Raw genomic sequence first — 16,603 nt, forward strand, 5'->3', positions numbered from 1 at the left:
GGTGTGCGTGAACACCAAACATTAACGTTCTGCAATAACGCCACACCCCAAATTATAGGATTATCAAGATATTCAAATACAATTAAAAAGAACTAAACAAATGTAATTAGAAAAAAATAAAGCTATGACAGCTTACGGAACCCTATCGAACAAAATAAAATAAAAAAGGTGAAAACGATAAGGAAAAGATATAAATAACAAGCAGAAATAAAAAATAAAAAGTAGACAAGTGTCATAAGATAAGGGGTGTCGTCTTTTACCCCATCGACAAACCTCTTTCATGCCCGAATTTTGTTTTTTGATGTTCCCGCAGAATCCTTTCCTTTCCCAGTGTATTTGTATGACAATAATGATTAATTACAACTTTTTGGATCCCGCTGCTAGGCTGAGCCAGGTCACGTGATATCCCGCGGGAAGTAATTATGCTCTTTGCACCTCTGCCAGTCAATTATTAGACTTTTCCTTTTTAATTTATCTTTCATTTCTTTTCTTTCTTTTTTTTTTGGTAGGTAATTTATTTACTTATTTATTCTTTTTTTGATGTAAATCAAAATGCGAATCACATCAGTCAACGGTATTTCATTCTAGTTTTCCTTGTTTCGCCATATGGTTTATCCATAAATAAATCGGCATTTGAAAGAAAAGAAAAAACTGGCTAAAGTCTTTTTTATTATTATTATTATTTCGCTTAACAGCCTTTTGTACACTGGAATGTACAAATAAACAAAAATACAACTGGAATTTTTCTATTATTTGAAAAAGGAAACATTTTATTTAATATAAGAGAGCAAATAAGAAAAAATTATTAAAATCTTAAAATCAGATTTCATTACTTTTTCATTCATTCATTTTTAGGGTTCACGCCAGTATGGCGACATCGTGACAATTGTTCTACGAGAGTCGCTAAAATCATATTTATGGGCAACAACAATATTACAAAATAGTAATAAATTTTATTTTTTATTAGTTTTTTATTTTTGCTGCATCGAAGCCATGCATGACTACATGCCCTGAAATAAATGTAAATTAGTTCGTAAATAATTTTTTTTTAAAAAAGCAAGTATACTCGAGATTAAAAAGAAAATATAAAAATCTTTTCTATAAAAAATCATTTTATGTTAGTAGGTTGCATTCATAAGTTAGTTAAATCATCTTGAATTAGTTAAATATTTTCGAATTATACTGGGTTATTATACGCGTTATTTAAAACATTAGGAAACTAAGAAAATCATAATTAATCATTAACAGTTTTTCTTTTCTTTTTTTTAAATACAGTTATTTAAATGTGAGAATTAAGGGGTGAATGAATTGTGAATTACGAGGTATACTTTAAGCTCAAAATTCAGCTTAGAAAGTTATGTTAATATTAACAGCTGTCATGTTAATATAACTGATGTTATATGACGTCAATTTTTGGAATGATTGCTGTATAAAGTTAGTTTGATTTTTTTTATTTACTTTTTTATCGGCGCTAGCATGTTCTGTGCCCCATTTGCATGTTTTATCTACATAAAAATGCGCAATATATGTCCCTGAAATGGTAATGTAAATTTCCTTTTTTAATAAGCGGACATTTTTACAATAACTAATTCAATGGCGTGAATAGCAGGTTCGAACACCATAAGGCCTAATCCACAACAGACGCTATAAAGGATTCAAGAACCTAATTTCAGACCTCAACATCTCTTCACAAAAACCACTTCCATTGTTAGAACTCTGTCAACTAAAAATCCATACAACAAATCTGTTTCACAAGTCGCCATCATTTCTTGAAAAATTGCCAAAAATTTCAATGGAGATCAAAAGGAAAGGAAGAGAAAAAAAAATTAAAAAGCGATAGCGAAAAATTTTACGCTCACCCCGACAACGAAAAGGGTTGAACGCTGAATGAATAGATTTTAATCTCCTTCAAACGTCTCGAGAAAAAGGTTATGAAATAATAATAATAAAAAAAAAGTATCTTATGAATGAAAGAAGACATCTTTCCCTCCCCCCTTTTCAATCTCAACTCTACTACACTTCAATTATTGGCTTATTTCCAAAAGCGGTGCTTTCTCGCCAAACAAGTGCTTAAAAATTTTCTATTTACTCCATAGCGTGGTCTCACTATTTTCACGTTTTCTAGGGTCTCACAGCAGGTTACGGAGTTACTATAATAAACTTGTCTCTCTTCCGTTTCAAATTTATTTCGTTTTTTTTTTCTCCATCCTTCTAACGACGAAACTATTTCGAAAAGAAAAAACACTTTTATATCTTTTTTAAATATCGCAGCGGTAAAGATGATTCAGAAGAGCACTTAAAATTGAATCAATGATTCTTAAATGCAACGAGTTTCCTTAGAGTCTCCTTGTTTAACGGTTGCCACGATATTTGCTTTTATTATCACTTCATTTTTCAATTTAGGTGTTTACAGAAGAGTTAAGAAAATGTTTCAAAATTTTTACAAATAAAATGCCGGTTTGCAAACAGAAAATGCAGTACTTATTTTTTAAAAATAATAATAATTTAGAATACGTAAAACAGATAGAGAGAATTAACACTTTCCTGTATTGTCGGCTTTTACGAAAACTTTTCCAGTCAAAAAAATATTTTCAAATAGCGTGTGTGTTAACAAGGTTCACGACGTTTCATTGGGAGAGCCATACAGTCGTACCGTTTCTTCAATTCTACCGTAGTAGAATTCTTGTTTTAACAGCAGCAGACAACCTCGGATCGGAAGTTCTTGTGACCGCTGGGCAGTAGTATCCCGCATATTCACTTCAGCGCAACGTTGTTACTATAGAACAACAATATTTCTTAACAGATCTTGCGCTATCTCTCTCTATTTGAGTGTTTATATGCATAAATATTTTTCATATACGTTTCTCTGTCGCAGACAAGGGCAGTTTAGAACAGATGTCGAAATGCTAAATCGCCTTATCGCCACAATACGTAGAAATAATCCTACGCTTCGAAACAAAACAGTTCCTACGTCAGCAATAGATAAAGGCTATTCTTTAAGGAAGCAAAACATTACCAGTCTAAGCGACTACGCATAGCTGACTTAGTTACTTTGCTGTATTATTATGGCAAGGATACATTTTTAAAGGAAGCTTTAAATTTTGAGGTACAATAGTTTTATTACTACGTAATAAATTACGGACAAGGATCAAGTCTTTAGGACTTTTACTGATAAAGAAAAATAAGAAACTTTTTAATAATTCGATTTATGAAAACTAAAAAGAAACCGAAATGTTCTGATCACGGCCTCATCCTTTTTATAAGAATGCAATGCAAAATAGCAACAAAAAAAAAATTTAAGAAAATAAGTAAAATTTGGTAATTTTATCAAGATACCTCAGAACATGAAATAAAAACCATTTATTCGGTTAAATTTACTCGTCAGTTTTGTATTTTTTATTAAATGTGAGGCAATAAGAACTATAATTTTGAAAACTAGAATTTCCAGTAAACAGTCACCATATAAACGTTAAAATTACCAAATGAATGGTTTATATGCCGTATATTTTGGTTTTTATTATCAAACTTATTGTAATTATTTTAAAAAGGAACTAAAAACTAGAAATGTCATTATCATACCGTAGAGTAATTATATCATAATTATTTTTTTTTCCGGTTAATTCAATTTGGACTAACATTATTTTAAATTTTATAACCGGTGTTGAACAGCCAATCCAATTCTGAGTTTAAGTCTATTAATGATTAACTCCATATCTTAGTGATTTTTAACTCAACAAGAAGAGAAAAATTCTCCGTGGAGAACTTTTCGATGGAACTAATCCGCTTTTGCCATACCAAAAAAAAAATTAGGAAATAAGAAAAAAAAACATCTCACGGTTAGCCCGAAGACAAGGGAGGGGATTCTAACCCATGATCCGCCAAACACTGAGGATATTTTATAACAGCATTGAGGTCGGTGTGAGCCAGGAGCAGTATTCGTGTCAACCAGTCACCGCTGGGATTCGATTCAGAGAAACTCATTGGGAGCCTAGCGCTCTATTCCGGGAGTAATCGGGTCTCAGGAAGAAATATTTGAAGCTAGCAAACAACAATTCGAATTTTTTTAATGTAAATATAACAAAAGCTTTGTTTCTTAAGTAGTTTTCTTTAATACGCACACACGCTTGAGCTGTATGTGCACATAACAGCTACTATTCTTTCCGCACGCGTGGGTAAAAAAAAAGATAATTACTTATGTTTGAATACTTTCTTGGCGTTTACTCTTTTTAGAATCACCTTTGAAAGCAGCTTCTAGGCATTAATGAATTAAAAATTATAATTTTTTTTTCTTCCTCTAATGGAATGATAACAAGAAAACTAAGTAAGATAATAGGCAACAAACATTCTAATGTCAACACAGCATAAAGCACAACTCAAAAATAGACGCAACAAATCAAAACCCAAATCAATGCCTCCATCTAACAAGAACAATGTAGCCCAGGAAACGACTCCAATAAACTTAAAAATATATAATAGTTCTGACGTTAAACTGCGCGAAGGGAATGAGAATAAAATAAAAGCCAAGTTGTTTGCCAAGTGCTGCAATTGCAACTTCACTTAACTTCATAAGAATATTGAAACAGCACAATACCAGAAGCGATAAGACCGTCTCATTGACACAACACTGTCAACAATCCAAGTCCACAAAAGATAAGCCCTTTTCAGATGGTTTTTCTTTTTCTCTTGAAAACCGCGTAGGAAGTGGATAAGCGGGTGTTTCACTATTTACGCTTTCGCACAAGGAGCTAAAAATAAATTAAATAAATAATTTTTGTTTTCCCGGAAACTATTAGAGGAAATTCACTCGAAGCAGTGTTGAGGATTTGGAAGCCATTAAACTGTACAAAAACGAATGAAAATGCTTAAAACTAATTATACTGAAAATAATAAAAATAAATATCTAACTCTATTATTATTGATATATATTTTTATATTGGTTCATTATTAATTAAACTCTCACTGTTCACTGTAATTTTTAAGCCTACGTTAATAAATTTTAAAATATAAAATTATATAGAACATCTATTGCATAAAATGTAGCAGTAAAACAAAAACAAAACAATATTTTTAATTTTATAAACATTTTTAAAAAATAAAAACCTATATTAAATGTAAAAATGTTTTCCCTGTTAAAGTTTGTGCCATTTTCTTAAGTTTAGGATTGTTTTTACATACAATAATTACATTATAGTAGTTAATTTTGGAAGTTTTAATACTAAGTATGAAACCAACTACTTTTAATTAAAAGGTTTTTATTAAATACATTTTAAAAAAGTTGATTCATATTTAAAAATAGTTTAATTAGTAATTTTTTAATTAGCAACAAAAAGAAACGAAAAAAAAAGAGGTCTTAAAAAGCTAACAACTTTTGGCTACATCTCTACAAAAAATAGTAAAGTTACTACACAGTTACTTAATGTAAAACTTAGGTAACCTGCTTAATAACGGCACAAATAAAAAACTTTTTACATTCAACTGTAAAACTCGAAGGACTGTAAATATTAAAAGTATATATTTTTTTTTTTTTTTTTTTTTTTTAGTAGAGACAGTGTTTCNTTTTTTTTTTTTTTTTTTTAAAATTTAAGACACCCCGACCTTCAAAATAAACCAATCACAATCCCTCTTTACGTTTATGTTAAGAATTTTTATGTTAAAAAATAATCACATAATTAATTATGCAATTTACTAAGGGTTTTTGTTCCAAAAAAAGAATTTACTATCTTACGTCAGCATTATTCATACCCCCTTAGTGTTTATTTGATTAGCTCCTTTCTAAAGATAGATAAGCATCTTTCTTTACTGGGATATTTCTTATTAACAACATGTTAAACTTGGTAATTTATCAAACAAAAAGGCTCTAAACAGATATCCCTATACGCTTCATATATAATATCAAATCTGATGTTACTAATAATATCTATATATGAGATATAAAGGTTTAACAAGTTTTAGAGCTTCGTCAAATCGAGATAACGCACAAACCAACAGGAACAATACACATTGTATTATACATTTTAAGATCAAAACAAACAACTCTTCAATACTCCTGCAAATAAATAATCTAAACATTGCCTACGATAAGCTTTGTGGAATCTGTTTCCAACGGGTAACTGATACAGATAAAGTTTGGTGCAATATTTGCACAAATGTTATTTGCTTTTTTGTCAATTAGTGATACCATTTGCCAAAGGTCTCAGCTATTCTTACTTATTTCATGCACAAAGATTTTTGTAAGCACTTAAAACATTGCCGTCATAAAATAAATTCAAAAGAAAGAAAAAGTAAATACAATAGATAACAGATAACAAGGAATGGCAATTCGTTAGATATTTTTACCTACTGATATCAGGGTTCCAACAATTTAGCTTGATTTAAATCAACTGGATTTTTTTATTTTATTTAAAATAAATAAATAAATCAGTGACTTGAAAATTAACCAGGCATATAATAGGCATTATTTACTTTTTTTTTAACGATTTCCGTAGATCTAAAACATTTTTTTGTAAAGATATGACTATATTGATAAGCTTCAATTAAAGCAAAATTACAATAGTACTTAATACGTAATAATTTGCAGTTAAAAAAAGACATTAAAATTTTGGAGTTAATGAATGTGATGTTAATAGTTAACGAACAGAAACATAGGTCAAATTTATGAATCAATAAAACAAACCGATTTATTGAGTTTATAATAGTGACGTGTTTTGTCATTGAAGATAAATTTTTGACCTATAGTCTAGATTAAATTTTGTAGATAATATAAAATAAAAACATATCATAAAAACAAAAATTAAATTAATAAATTTTTTAATTAATTTAAAGTTTTTTTAAACTAATTTTAATTAAATTAATAAGTTTTTAATTAATTTATACAGCAAACTAAAACGTCATTAATCAAACTGATGAAGCCATATACTCACCCCAATTATTGAATTTAGCTCTGTCATTGTGACTTGTTTTGCCCTTTCAACAGCAGCTGCCACCTGCTGCTGGTGCTGTAAGAAAAAAATATATAAATATTTTTACGAAAGAAATATTGTTAATATACAATTGCAATAAACATTTCAAATCAAACAAATAAATTGGATGAAACAAAATATCCATTTAACATTTACGGAGATGTGATTGGGTAATCTAGTCTAGAATAGCAATTTTCATTGGTTAAATAAAATTAAGATATGCAAATTTTGTAGTCAGAGTTGGCAAGGCTTAGGACAGAATGGATTAATCCACGGTTTAAACCGTTCTGTCCAAAACCCCTTTGTCTTAATCTGTCCAAAACCCTTTTGTTTAAATGATGTCACAATTTAAAAAAAATATTGTGAACAATAAATGGTTAATTTTTGAGCAAGAAACAGAATGAAGAAAAGTTTTTGTTGTATTAAAAAAGTTTATTATTAATATTGCATTATTTATCCTTATGCAAAAATATTATTTATCAGTATTAAAAGCAATTCACTTTTGTTGCTCAATGAATTGTGGAGCTTTAAAAGTTATAAATCTTTTCCTATATTATTTTCCTCTAGTAAGTTAAAGCAAATTGTATAAAAAGTATTAAATATTTATTAATATATGTAATTATTAGGTGTACAATGGTTACACACATATTAAATTTTTACCTTTTACCAATGTTTTGGACACTTCAAGACAGTAAAACCCACGTCCTGTCCAAAACCAGTATAGGACGTCTAAAACTCCAACCCTGTTTGCAGTTTATGGAAATAATTCAAAACCTTTTTTTGCTTAGATCAAAAAATTGTTTCAATGCATTAACTTAAAACAGAGCTTGAGTTTTAAACAGCATACACTATAAATTACTTGCTTTAAAAAACTAACAAATAAAAAAAAAAATTTAAAATCTGATAAACAAAAATTTGAAATATAGAAGGAAAAAAAAATATTTAACTTTGAAAAAATAAAAAAAAGAAGTACAATTGGCGAGATTTATCCACTTTTAGATGAAAGTTATAAAATGGAATAAATAATTTTCGACTTAGGCTTCATGAGCCAAACAATGTAATTGGCAGATAAGTTTTTGAAACATTACAAAATTAGATCATAAATTCTTTTCATTCAAGTAACTCACTCGCAAAGTAACTTCAAAGTAACTAGCAATTTAAGTATCGGAGTAAAACCATATTTATGAAAGTTATAAAAAAATAAAGGTTCGTCTCCATATTGCAAATATTACTAAAAATAAGGGGTCATTATCAAATTTATGAAACGGGAAGTCAACTGAAGTATAAAAAAAAACATATCACTGATTATTTAAAATCAGTATCTCCATTTATAAAAATTTCGAATGAAATAAATGCAAATAACAGGCTTACCTCTTGAGATAGGAACGGTAAAATTTGTGCTATGATGGCATTTAACCTTTTGGCAATCTCTGTCTGTAATAAAAAAGAGGGATTAATTAAAAATCATTTTTTAAAGATATAAATAACTTTCTATTTAGAAAATACCTACATCAAAGTTGGCAACATTTCACAATAAAAATTAGGTACATTTTTATGCTAATGAAATAAACGAGAAAAAAATAACTAAATAAGGAAATATTTTAAATAAAATCAGGATTTTTTTCAGAAATTAATATTATAATATTAGTGATATAAGAATAACAGTTATAAAAATGATGTATTAAGTTGTGAATTCTTATTCGACTGAATTTCTTTCGACTTATTTTTTAATGTAAATATGATTTTTCAGGGATTTTTTCATTTTTTAATAGAAAGGAGGGGGGAAATAGGGAATAATATCAAAGCACTACATTTGCATATTACTGCATAGTAGGAAAATCACCTCAATGTACATAATAAATGCTTTAAAAAATTTTTTTTTAATTTATCTATGTTTACTTTATATCTGGGATTTAAAGCAACAACTAACTTTAAAAATAAAAATTTCTGATCCTTAAAAAAATAAATAAAAATTATATTATTGTATACACACCTTTTATTGCAACAAATTATAGTTATAATAAAAATTCTTGCTCGAGAAATTTAATTAAACAACCTAAAAATATATATAACATTTTTTTAAAACAACTTAATCATTTAACTAGTATTTAAATAATAACGATAAAAACTTCTATCCAACTTCAGAGAAATATTACCTTTATATTAACTTTTTAAAAACAGTCACTGATAACATTGCAAGCTTTAATGATTGTTAATTACACTCATCTGTTATTTTAGTCGAAATTTATTCTAATTTTAGATTGTTCTAAATAAATTAAAGTAAAAATTAAACTAATCCGGATTCTCAGAAAGACGATAAATTTTACAGACATAACATTCGTTTTCTTTTAAATTTACCTAATTTAATTAAAGGCTAGTAGGACATTCAATTCGGCAAGCGCACTACTGCACAAGGAATTACGCATTCATTAAACCAAAATAAATAACTCGGTCTCTTACAAATCAATAATATAAAGAAAAAATATCCGATAATAACCACTTCGGCAAATGGAAAAGAAAAATAATAATAAAAAGAAATGTGGGGGAAAAAATTTCTGTTAATTCTGTAGAACAATAATGCAGCATTAAAACCTCACAGTTACAACAGTTACAATTAGAATGAAGTTTTCGTTAGGATTTAATTTTAAGGTTGAAGTGTTGCCAGTAGGAAAAACTAATTTATTGAAGAATAAATAAATCAAACACGCTCATGCGTATCCCACAACCACATTTGTTTGTGCTGTTATTTCAAAGATACGCCGACTTCGATGTACATTAATTTTTTTAATAGTTAATCTTTATATAATAATAAAGAACGAAACCAATTTGATATAATAAGCAATTTGGTGATTTAGTCTATTTCTAAACCAAACAAATAAAACGATAACTAAAAAAAAAGTAGTTGCGAAAGATCCGCAAGTGATGTCAAAATAAATGAAAGTCGTTTGCAAGTCACGCAACAATCGTTTTGTGCCTGCATCAATTCTTTATCCCCTTCACTTTTTTTTGTCTCTTTTTTATATACCCATGCAATTGAAAGAGATTATAGAAGTCAAACGATATTGAAAGATCGTTATTTTAAGAGAAAATGAATCTTCATGGAAAAAAAATCTTAAAAAATACATTACGAACTTAAAGAGAGTGAGTCTCTTTGTCTATTTTTTCGAGGGCTAAATAAAATCTTCTTATAATAATGCGCATATGAATATTCAAAGACATTTAGGAACGTCGTAATGGAATATGTTCTAAGAGTTGATCACTAGCAAAAACAGGTGAAAGAATATTGTGGTTTTTTTATATACGAAAGATTTTGAAATGGTAATTTTTATTAAGAACACAAACATTATGTCATCGCACCTTGGCCTTGTAACTTATTTGTGTAAACATCCACGATTCCTCTTTCGTTGAAGGTCGAAAGTTACAAAAGACTATGTAACAAATTCGATTATAAGTGCTAATATTCAAGTATCGATATTTTTTTCCCCCCATATACAGCTGCATAATGGGAGTCTTCAAATGCGATTCCTTATTAATTAATTCTGACGGTGTACAAATTACCAGCCAGCATACCTGAACGCCAATTGGTTACTTCGTTTTTCGTAGTTCTTAAAATGAATAAAATAGATAAAGAAGATAAATATAATGAATGAAATGCATTGTGATGTCAAAATAAATTTAACGAATTTATAACGAATACCGCTAAGAAAAATATAACGAATCGAATGAAATACAGGGAAAGTCAAAACGAATACGCCAATTTTATCAGTGCACAATCTAAAATGTAATAAATGTATTACATTCTGTTGTTCGTCATTAATTAATACTGACGGTATACAGTTGTAAGTCAAGCATTAGTAACGTCGTTTTTCGTAGTTGATAAAATGAATGAAATATATTGGTAAGAAATGTAGAATGAATGAAATACAGGGCAAACGAATGCGCCAAATTTATCCGTGCACAACGAAAAATGTAATAAATGTATTCATTAAAAATGCATAAATATGCAGAGGTATTATCATTCATATAGACTACTAATATATTGGTCTAGCTATATGACGAATTGGCATAGGTTTATAATACTTAATTCCGAAATAAATCCGAAGTATAAAATGTTTCCTTTTTCATTGTACAAAGAGTAGTAGTACTGGTCAAAAGATTTTAAGAACTCTACAAAATTGCCTAGGGAGTTTAGAACTTGGCATGTCCCCTTTCATCTGGATGCCAAAAACTTTAGATGATGAAAAATATCCCTAGTGACCTATGAACACTTTCTTTTTTTTTTTTGAAAGTAAGTCTCATATGAGAAGGGAGGTATGTCACGGATGGGTAGTTTGCATCTCCCCGACACACTGAGCAGAGAACGGGGAAAGGATGATCCCCGTCACGGGAGAGCGACCAACACTAACGAGACGGGGGCTGATGTAGCAAATCCAGCCATCCTTCCCGCCGTTACGCCCCTTTCTCAAAATCGTCCTGCCGTGAAAAATTAGGGGGGAGGGCATGAAAGTGCGACGGTTCGCAATAATTTGTAATCTTAAATAGCACATCTTCTCAACAAACTTAAGACATTTTTATATCACAGATGTATAAAGAAAATAAGCCCTGGGGAGGGAGTGAAGGGAGAAGGGTGGGGAGGGGTGATTATCAGTGACAGACACGCTAACCTTGATGATGGATGCGGTTTAATCTGGCTTTGGGAATAGCAATTTACAACTTAATTGAAAAATTGCACAGTTCGTTTTTTTTACAGGCGTGAATACTTCCCTAAGATAGCTTGAACGATTTTATTAAAAATTATTTTATGACATGCAATTTAGAGGATAATCATCTTCAGTAGTTGGGCTTTAAATAGAGAATTATTAAACCATTAATTTATTTGCTGTCGGTGAAATCAACATCAATTATGTTAAGACTTGCTTTCACGCAGCGTAAAATAAATAAGCCTAAATTAAACGTAGAATAATTTCACTACCGATAAATTTCGCGATATTGTCTCATTTTATCCATACGCAAAAGTTTGAAATTAGTAACAGAATCTGAAAATCTGCTATTCAAAGAATCTTTTGCTCAAATAATTCATCATTTATGGAAACGTTTGCTCAAAAAAAATTTGTCATTTACATCATTCATTGCTGAATAAAAATTGCTAGTTATTGTTTGATTAAAATAATATCTGCCATTTATGGAATTATTGGCTGAGAATTTTAGATATATAGCACACCTTATGTAGCATACTATACCTAACGGTTAGCAAAATTAATTTTCGACATCAACTTGTAAATTCAATTAAATTTTTAACATATTTCTTAAATAAGAAATTATAAATTTTTTTATTTTATAAATTAACATTAAAAAACAACCTTAAGGCTTCAAAAGCAAAAATTAATTAAAACAAAATTTTAATTTATTAAGCCTATACTATTGTCAATCACACGAGTTTTGCAGTATAGTATAGTTATAACAAAATCCAACACCACCAACCTTTGATGAGTAAAAGCATATGCAATATGAATATTTCGATCATTCCATTGCAACGATAAAAATTTTCAATAATTTATAAATTAACATCTAACTTTATATATCGTTCATAGATTTAATATTATAGGGGAAATGATACCGTTTTTAATAAAAAAATCCCGTTCTATACTCAGCACGTGGGTAGAACAATGACACCTTTTGTAGTGCCTTCCACCCTCTTTGTTCAGGGAAGACCAAACAGGAGGGGGATATTGATGACGTCAGAAATAATCCGAAATATTCAAAATTAAGCACGAATTTTCATTCCATGGTCATCAAGCTGACATGCATAACTTCGTTTCATAAAAATAACAAGAGGAGTTGAAGATATGGAATCGTTTGCCTCATATTCTATGCAAGTCCACCCCAATATGCACCTCCCCTTTCCTGTTCCGTTTTAACGCATGGGTGAAGATGGAACATACGATGCGGAAAACAAGTTATTTTCCAAGTTGCTCATCCCCTTTTTTCCAGATGAAATAGAAAATCGAGAAGAATGCTGTCACTGTGAAAGCCATGGACAATGGAGATAGGGATCGCACCTATCAAGACGATTGTTACAACTGCTAGCAGATCATTGATGTCATGCCCGCCATCTATTGAAAAGACATTTCATTATAGGTTTAAACAAAAAGAGAAACGAAATGAAAAATATACGGTTGTTGGTTTTGTAATCAGAAAAGAATTGAATCTACTTGAGAAATTTGAGCACGTTTTCTCTTTTTCAGCAACTATTCAAAGAGAAAACAATTCGAGCAACAAGAATCTAGCGATAAATTTATCGCACATCTGAGAAATTTAACACATATATCAGCAATAGAGATCTTAACATTGAAAATTGAGTACGAAACAAAGATCTTGGTATTTGAAATAGGTGAATTGATTTTGACTTTGAAAATTGTATAGGAAGAAAATCTTTTTCTTCGGCAACTATTTAGAGAAAATTCAGGTAACATAAATATATCTCACATCTTAGATCTTAAGCAAATTTAATAAACATATAGCACCAATAGAGATCTAAACATTGAAAACTGTGTACGAAATAAAGATCCTGATTTAAAAATGGTAGAATTAACTATAACATTGTATATACGTAAGAGAAACAAATTCTTTCAGCAACTATTCAATTCAAGTAAAATATCTTACATACATATATCAGCAGTAGCGATCTTGACATTAAAAATGGTCAAAATAATTTTGACTTAAAATTTTATAGATAAAAGAAATGGATTTATTCAGCAACTGCTCGAAGAAAATTCATGTTACATGAATCTTACGATTAATTTGAGATACGTGAATTAACAATGATGTTCTTGAAAACGTAATTGTAAATGAAGCAGATAGCTTAATATGATGAGTTAACATTAAAAATGCTTGAATTGACTAAGGCATAAAAAAATTGCTAACAGAAATAAAACTTTCCAACAACTATCAAGAAATAGAAAATTCTGGTTACACGAATCTTACGATGAATTTATCACATACTTGAAATCTCACACATTTAACATACATATATCAGCAATAGAAATCTCGATATTGCAAATTAACATTGAAAATGGTTGATTTGCTTTTGTCTTTGAAAACTATATGCAAGAAAGAGTTTCTCAACAACTATTTCAAAAGATAATTCAGGTAACATGAATCTTACGATGAATTTATAGATACATAGATCTCGGCATTAAATATACATACGAATAGGAAATCTCAATATTAAAAATTTATACAGAAAATTGCCTCGATGCCTAATACTGACCATATTGTTATCCTCGAATTGTTGGACCTGAAAATTTAAATTTTCAGTTAGTAGCCAGTGGCCGTTAGACTTTAATAACTTATTAGCTACTTTTTCCTCAACCCTAATGAACCGGTGACTGATATCGATGTCCTTTTCATTTAATCATTTTGCAAACTTTTTTTTTCTTGCTTGGATTAAAATATTTTTTTTAAAGAACAGAAAATGATATTAGAAATAATTTACTGTTATAAAATGTTAATTCAACAATAAAAATGCAACTATGAGACAAAATTTAATTAAAACCTATTGATTTTAAAGAACTTTATTTAGAAATATGTGGGAAGGCAAATTCATTTAATGTGTTAATTAAAACTTTGAAATACTTGAATTATTAAAGATCTCTCCTTCCACATGAGTCTTTCCATTGATGGATTCTAAAGGTTCAAAATTTTGAGTGGAGAAAATGGACATTTTAATAAAAATTCTGTTTTCTAGAGTTTTTCTGCATTGATGTACTTTTATCATTAAACAAATTCAAAAAATGAATAGGTGATCGGTTGCTTATTTAGTTTAAGTTGAAGTTAACAAAATTTAAATGAAGTTAATTAAGTTTAAGTTTTCTTTTTTTTACTTGCCATATGGCGAGCGGGTATTTTCAAGACGATTGTGGAGCCTTAATCACCATGACTACTTAGGCCAACGACTAGCTTTTTATGTACTATTATTTTATAGAGATATTTTGATATTAAATTAAGCAAATAAATAATTTATTTAAAATTTAAACTTTATTTCTTAATTCGTTAAATAGTTAAGAGGGAGAAAATGAAGCTCCTCCAGCACACATATAAAAAAAGAACATAAAATTCAATAAAAGAATTGGAAAAAAAAGAGAGACACTCCATCCAATTTCCAACAACAAATCCCAGCCCAAAATTATCGTTACGATATAAATGATTGAAATATGAGAATCCAGAATAGGAATACATAAGCACCCCCTTGTGCAATCCTATGTCGGATGAATGTAATTGCCGATAACATATAAATTTTTATTGCTGCAATTGGTAAAAAGAACACGAGCTAAAACAGGGAAAAACTAATTCAACGTCATATTTCTACGCCGGAAGAATTTGTAATTGGAAAGGTTTACAGCACTCTGTCACGAGAAACCAAAGTATTTTTTCCCTATAAACCTTCAAATCTCTGAACGAATCCCTACACCCAAAGTTACGTGCCAAGGAACAGTTCGCAGGTAAGCGCTATTATTAGGAAATAATTGCACTTTTATTTCCCTAGCTTTTTGACCTTTTTTTGAATTGCTTTTTGCTAAAGGCATGTATTTTATATTAACTGAAATGTAAAGAAGAGGCAATAAAAAATAAGTGAATTTTATTTTGAGTTTTCCAGCAGAGAACATTTATTGCACACAGAGATAGTAATGTGATTAAGTAGAGAAAGCAAGATATGACACATTGCAATTCACCGAGTTCTATAAAAAGAGCATGTGATATTTAAATGAAATCACCGAAGGAAGTTAGGAAAGTCATTTTTCGGAAACACGTTCGGGAAATAGCAAGAAAAATTCACTAAAATTAAAAGGGAAGAAACACGAAGTAATTGAATTACATTCTTTCAACAGCTTCAATGAAATTCCTTCCTTTATTACATGAAAATAAACAGCTAAAAGCTATTCATTTTATAAATAGCAATAAATCTTTAGCATTTGATGCATATTACAGGGACACAAAATCTGTAGTCCAAGGGATGAATGCGGCCCATCATGCGTTTTTAGATTTCCCACAGAAAAATAATTGAAAAAAAACCTTAAAATTTCATAACAGCTTTTCAAAGTAATTTTAATTAACTTTAATTAATCGTTTTTAAATAAAAGATCTAATCTAAATAACTTTTTATGTACCATAAAAAAATTACAAAATTCTCAATTTTTCAATAGAGAAAATTGAAAACCTGCTAGAATTTCATTTTATTAAAAGTAATGCAAAGCATACATAAATAGATAATGCCCATGTTACACTAAGGATTGTCCTAGTTAACTCAAATCATCGCAGCCCCGGAAAATCAAATTCTTTTTTTTTTTTTCCAACGGCTCTCTTCTGAAGTTGTAAATCTCTACACATAATAATAAATGTCATAAACGTATAATACAATTATTGTTCGCGTTCACTGAATAAAATTAATCGCCTGATTTTGACACGTAATACTCTGACAATAAGAATGTTTTTGCCTATGCATGCCATAGCAATGCAAGAAGATACCAACAAATAATTAACATGAAAAACAAGAGGTGAAGAGAGGATAACATAAAATTAACATAACACAATATGAATACCAGTAAAAGTACACACGGGGCTGCTACACGCCCAAGATGAGTTAT

General features: G+C 29.3%; 1 protein-coding gene across 14 annotated transcripts in view; it reads right to left on the bottom strand.

Annotated features, from left to right (window-relative positions):
* LOC107445501 (transducin-like enhancer protein 4) overlaps positions 1–16,603 on the bottom strand; it is a 164,754-nt gene that overhangs the window by 53,753 nt on the left and 94,398 nt on the right. For all 14 annotated transcript variants that reach the window (XM_043042565.2, XM_043042564.2, XM_043042563.2 and 11 more), the window contains exons 5-6: positions 8,331–8,393; positions 6,921–6,995 (exon numbers count right to left, since the gene is read on the bottom strand). In XM_043042565.2, the coding sequence (XP_042898499.1) occupies positions 6,921–6,995; positions 8,331–8,393 (138 nt within the window). The remainder of the gene's footprint in view (positions 1–6,920; positions 6,996–8,330; positions 8,394–16,603) is intronic.

Source organism: Parasteatoda tepidariorum, chromosome 7, assembly GCF_043381705.1.
Source record: "Parasteatoda tepidariorum isolate YZ-2023 chromosome 7, CAS_Ptep_4.0, whole genome shotgun sequence".
Classification (NCBI taxonomy): domain Eukaryota; kingdom Metazoa; phylum Arthropoda; class Arachnida; order Araneae; family Theridiidae; genus Parasteatoda; species Parasteatoda tepidariorum.